Raw genomic sequence first — 5,764 nt, 5'->3', positions numbered from 1 at the left:
AGTGCTCTAAAAGCCTTAACTAAGCTATTGCATACTCCTAAATATTTATAGGAAGCAAAAGCTATACCTTCGTCCGTCGTTAGCCCTTTGATGTCGATGCCTCCAGAACTTGGGCACGACTCCGTTACGACTACCGAACGCCTCTCCGACCTCCGGACCAAGCCTAAGAAGACTAGAACAGCTCCAAAAGGACTAGAATAGAAAGGAGAACTCGGAATTGGCAAATGAAAGTGAAGTCTCGGCCTTCTATTTATAGACAACGATCGGAACTTCCGATCCTTGATCGGAACGTCCGAACCTCGATCGGAACGTCCGATCCTGTCATCGGAGCTTTCGAAGATCCTGATCTGCCACGTGTCAAAATATCACTTGACGACTCCGGATAGGGGTGATCGGAGCTTCCGGTCCTGATCGGAGCTTCCGATCCAACCACACGTCATGCCTGACGTAATAACATCGGTGCCTCCGATCGCTCATCGGAGCTTCCGATCCTGTTCGGAGCTTCCGATCGTGCCTTCGGAGCTTTCGATCCGTCCAATACCTAATTCAATTAATTAGCATTAATCCTTTAATTACTCAATTAGGGCACGGGCTACTATACTATCCATTTTTTAGCATTCAAATCAAGAGTATAAAAATCAAACATGCGATTACTCCCTAAAGGTAGGAAATAGTGTTTAAGCTGCAGGTAGTAGTTGTAGGACCTTGAAATAATGTCGAATGGGGGTTTATCACACGTTTTCATGCATGTCATTCGTTTTCAATTAGGCTCAAAAGAGATACTAGGGACACAATGTATTAAGGATGGCTTGAAAGGCTCAATCTAATTCAGAAAAATTGCCTATCTCATTCCTAAGTCACAGTATACCCGTATTGCGCCTCGAGAGATGTTCAAGCTAGTTCAAGATTAATCTCTCTCCACAATTAACTCACATGAATTCAACCAGTGCAGAAAAAGAAGAATCACCAACAGTAAACGATGATTTTGCACAACAAATACTCAGCAAATGCACCTAATGTGCTCATGTACACGTGAAAGCTCAAAGGGCAACTAAGGATATTGCATGAATTGATCAGTAAAGGCCCAAATGATCCAAACAACGCCTCAATCCTATCTATATCTGTCTGTTTCAAACTCAGGATCAAAAAAAATTCACAGAGTATATAGGAGTTTGAAGTCCACTTGGTCAAAGTTTCAAAAAAAAATTTCGTAGGGAGGCAGATATTCAAGGAGTCAATTTTATTTTATTTTTTTTCAATTAACACAACTAAAAATCATCATCGGCTATATTTCCACTTCTTAATTTTTTTCTCAAAAGTTATGCAACTCTTACAACTCAAGCAAACAAAGTAACTAACTAACTCGACACATAAAAAGAACAACCACACTGACACTCAAATAAACAAGACAAAACACAATAAAATCCAACAACCTACTAAAATCCCCCCAAACTTAGGTACATACATTGTTCTCAATGATATGACAGTATAAAAGAACAGAAACAGGAGATGTACCTTGGGTGATGATCGTCAGTGGTCACCACCATCACCATGAGGATGTGGATCAGTAGGAGGGTTAGTCGGGCCAAACATCGAAGGCCACTGTGGTCGCGGAGGTAGGAAGATGGCACCATCAAGAAAATAGTGCGGAAGAACAGCTGCAGAGAGGTCCATCATATAGTTCATAAAGACGCCAGACGTCTGCTGCATAGCTCGAATCTCCTCTCTCTGCTGTTGCTGCTCCTGTCGTGACAGTCGCACCTCTTCCTCTAGTCTATTCAATCGATCAGTCGCAGAAGGAGCCGACTGATGCTGGGGTGCCTGTGCTCTACGTGCTGCAGCTCTCTCTTCTCTCTGTTTCTGCTGCGCTGGAGTTACCAAGCGGGTGTTGCAGTCAAATGCAATGGCGGCGATGGGCTTCAAAATCTCCTCCGTGGGGCTCCAGTCCACCCCGGCCTCCTCACAAAGGTCAGAAATAATAACAGGCAAGGCAAGACCACCACTCGTCTTTACTTGCACCACGTGCAGAATAGTCTCCTGACAAACTAGTCCCAAATCAATGGAATTCCCCTCCACAATGCAATAGAGCAATAAAGCTCGATCCCATGTAACCTCGTGCTCATGGTCGGTCGGCTTCAGGCGAGCGCAAATAAAGTTATACCACAGATTGTCCTCATATTGCAGTTCAGTCTTCTTTAACTTGGATGGCATACCATCACGCCCATAGCGCCACTCAGCCCCCGGTCGACAGATGCAACGAATAACAGCTTCGTAATCAATGTCACTGTTTTTGAATTCCAGATATTCATCGTGATACACCGGGGGAATCTTGAAAAGAGTATTGATGGAGTGAGAGTCAAATGGGACCATCTTCCCACGCACAAGTCCCTTCAACTGAACATGTTTCACTTTTAGGTTGGCGTAGAACTCTCTAACCAAAGGAACAACTGCATCCTGAGATTGCTTCGCAAACTCCTGCCATTGTCGGGCAACAATTTCCCGACCAATACTCATCGTAAAAGCACTTGGCTCAAAACCAATAGAAGCGTCGAATCCTCGCTCGGCTAGGATGTTCTTCCCAAGCCATTCTTGATAATAAGTAGCAGCCTGGGCGTTCTAGAAATGCCTATTAGCTTCGGTAGGAGCGGGAGCAGAAGAAGAAGAAGCACCAAACTTAGTTTTCTTCTTGGGCGCCATCTATTAAACACTTGGGGTGCACTCTTGTAAACGTATTCAAATAAGCCAATATACCACTCTATTCTTCCCTCTAAACTTCAACAATACACACCAATATAACTTCACCACAATCACCAACCAAAGAATTCACAAATAATATTTCCCCCAAACTTCAACAAAATCCATACTTCACAACTTCACAATATTAATTTCGGATTGAAGAAGAGCTTCAAACCCGGAGATGAAAGCCAACACTTACCCAATAGAAGATAGAACTCGATGTCTGACTTGGAAAAGCTCCAAACAATTCCCACGAACGAGATGAGCAACTCGACCCAAATTCACGCGTCTTCGATGGGTTGAGAGAAATTGGGGAAAGAATTTGGTGATAGGGATGTGGGATGTAGTAGAAAATTTCTCAAAGAATGAACCGATTTGGAGAGGAATATTGAGTGAGATTGGGAGGGTTTTAGGGATTTAGGGCTTTAGAATGTAGGATAGATAAAAAAGTGAAGAGTGTATCGATCCTAGGATTGTTTAAAAACCTGTCGCGCGGGTGCTCAGTGCAGTGGGGCGCACGCGCCTGCGCATCGCAAAAATTTTTATTCCGAGAGGTTGGATCGCGCAGGCGCACAGTGTAGTGGGGCGCGCGTGCTTGCGCATCAAGTTTCTACGAATTGGTGCCCAGGACTCGCACGGGCGCTTGGTTTAATGGCGCGCGCGTGCTTGCTTGACGTCTTTTTAAATTTTTTGGAAATGAGAAATCGCGCGGGCGCGCGGTTTGGTTGGGCGCCCGCTCCTGGCCTTCGCAAAAAATAATTTTTCTGACTCTGAAGCTGCGCGGGCGCCCAGTGGAATGGGGCGCGCGTGCCTGGGCTTCGAATATGCCCAATTTTGTGTGACAAAACCTGTGGAAAAGTAAAACCAAATCAATTCTCAAGTCACGCAAAATTAGTACAGTAAAAACTAAAAAATGACAAAAGAAACGAAAGAAACAGAGGTGCAAAGACGAAAAAAAAAATAAAGATTTGGGTTGCCTCCCAAACAGCGCTTGGTTTATAGTTGTCAGCCCGACTGGATGCTGCGAATTTAATCAATCTGTGGCGGATCATCGAGTGTAAGATCATGCGCATCCTCTTCCGCATTCGCTTGGACCCCGTCAAAATAATGCTTCAATCGTTGGCCATTCACCTTGAATGTTTTCGCAGTGTCCAAGCTTTTTATTTCCAATGCACCATGAGGAAAGACATTAGTGATAACAAATGGGCCAATCCATCTAGAACGCAACTTACATGGGAATAATCGAAGTCGTGAGTGATAGAGCAAAACTTTTTGACCGACTTCAAACACCCTTCTAGAGATCATCTTGTCGTGGAACGCCTTTGTCTTTTCCTTGTAAATCTTTGAGCTCGCATATGCGTCATTGCGTATCTCTTCTATTTCTTGCAACTGCAGCTTTCTATGCGCTCCACTCTCATCAGTCTGCATATTGAAATTTTTAATAGCCCAGTAGGCTTGATGCTCCAATTCGATGGGCAGATGGCATGGTTTCCCAAAAATCAATCGATATGGGGACATCCCAATCGGTATCTTGAACGCGGTTCTGTATGCCCACAGTTCATCATCCAAGCGCAAACTCCAGTCTTTCCTAGTAGGATTCACTGTCTTCTCCAAAATGGATTTGATTTCTCGATTTGAGACCTTTGCTTGGCCATTCGATTGCGGGTGATATGCAGTGGAGAGTTTGTGCGTCACATGATATTTCTTCAATAAACTAGCCACAGTCCGGTTGCAGAAGTGCGTTCCTCTATCACTAATGAGGGCTCTTGGAATTCCAAACCTAGAGAAAATATTATGCTGAATGAAATCTGCAACCACTTTAGAATCGTCAGTACGGGTGGCCTTGGCTTCCACCCATTTCGAGACATAATCCACAGCAAGTAAATAAATCCATATGAACTAGGAAAAGGCCCCATGAAGTCGATGCCCCATACATCAAAGATTTCACATATTAAAATGGGTTGCTGAGGCATCTCATTACGCTGGGATATATTACTTGTCTTTTGGCATTGAGCGCAAGACTTACAAAACATGAAAGCGTCTCGAAATATGGATGGCCAGAAAAATCCACAGTCCAATACCTTCCTAGCTGTTCTTTTTGCTCCAAAATGGCCACCACAAGCATATGAGTGACAAAATATGAGAATTGGGATTACCTCGCTTGCAGATACACATCCTCGTATGACTTGATCAGCGCAGTGCTTCCACAAGTATGGATCATCCCACACATAATATTTAGCATCACTTCGGACCTTATATTTCTGTGCCTTAGAGAATTTAGAAGGGAATCCATTAGTAACTAAATAATTCACAATATTTGCGTACCATGGTAATTCCATGCTGACTAAAAATAACTGCTCATCAGGAAATTCTTCTCGTAACTTCAGCTCTTCTTCAACATGAACTAGTCGACTCAAGTGGTCAGCCACTCGATTTTCGGTCCCTCTTTTGTCCTTAATCTCCACATCAAATTCGCTCAGCAGTAGTATCCATCTTATCAGCTTGGTTTTGCCTCCTTCTTTGCCATCAGAAAACGAAGAGCTGCATGATCAGAATAAACAATAACTTTAGCACCAAGTAAATATGAACGAAATTTCTCTAAAGCAAAAACTACTGCTAAAAGCTCCTTTTCAGTAGTGGAGTAGTTTCGTTGGGCATCGTTCAGAATGCGCGAAGCGTAGTAGATAGCGTGCGATGTCTTCCCAACTTTTTGTCCCAATACCGCTCCTACGGCATAGTCACTGGCGTCACACATGATTTCAAATGGCTTGGTCCAGTCCGGTGGTTGGATGATTGGTGCTGAAGTCAATGAGTCCTTGAGTTTATCAAAAGCATTTTTGCATGGCTCATTGAATTCAAACGACACATCCTTCTGCAGCAGTTTGCACATAGGGGATGCAATCTTGGCAAAATCCTGAATATATCTCCTGTAAAAACCTGCATGGCCAAGAAAAGAGCACACCTCCCACACACTTATGGGGTAAGGTAGAGACTGAATAATATCAATTTTAGCTTTAGATACCTCCAT

At 43.6% G+C, this 5,764-nt stretch overlaps 1 protein-coding gene across 1 annotated transcript; it reads right to left on the bottom strand.

Moving 5' to 3' along the window:
• Nucleotides 1–3,765: 3,765 nt before the first annotated feature.
• LOC140861757 (uncharacterized) lies at nucleotides 3,766–5,764 on the bottom strand. Its single transcript, XM_073264772.1, has 3 exons — nucleotides 5,459–5,764; nucleotides 5,062–5,189; nucleotides 3,766–4,516 (listed from the first exon to the last, which is right to left on the bottom strand). Exons 1-3 carry the CDS (start codon nucleotides 5,762–5,764, stop codon nucleotides 3,766–3,768), a joined length of 1,185 nt encoding a protein of 394 aa, XP_073120873.1.

Source organism: Henckelia pumila, chromosome 4 (assembly GCF_033568475.1).
Source record: "Henckelia pumila isolate YLH828 chromosome 4, ASM3356847v2, whole genome shotgun sequence".
NCBI classification, from domain to species: Eukaryota; Viridiplantae; Streptophyta; class Magnoliopsida; order Lamiales; family Gesneriaceae; genus Henckelia; species Henckelia pumila.
Note: the sequence above shows the minus strand (reverse complement) of the source record. Positions and strands in the feature narration are given on the sequence as shown.

Excerpts from the sequence above, each read along its gene's own strand:
- LOC140861757 (XM_073264772.1), bottom strand. The coding sequence starts at position 5,764 with ATGGAGGTATCTAAAGCTAAAATTGATATTATTCAGTCTCTACCTTAC. Across the intron at positions 5,190-5,458 it reads GTGACTATGCCGTAGGAGCG|GACAAAAGAGGGACCGAAAA; the intron begins GTATTGGGACAA and ends GTGGAGATTAAG. Across the intron at positions 4,517-5,061 it reads GTCAGCATGGAATTACCATG|GTTTGGAATTCCAAGAGCCC; the intron begins GTACGCAAATAT and ends TATTTTCTCTAG.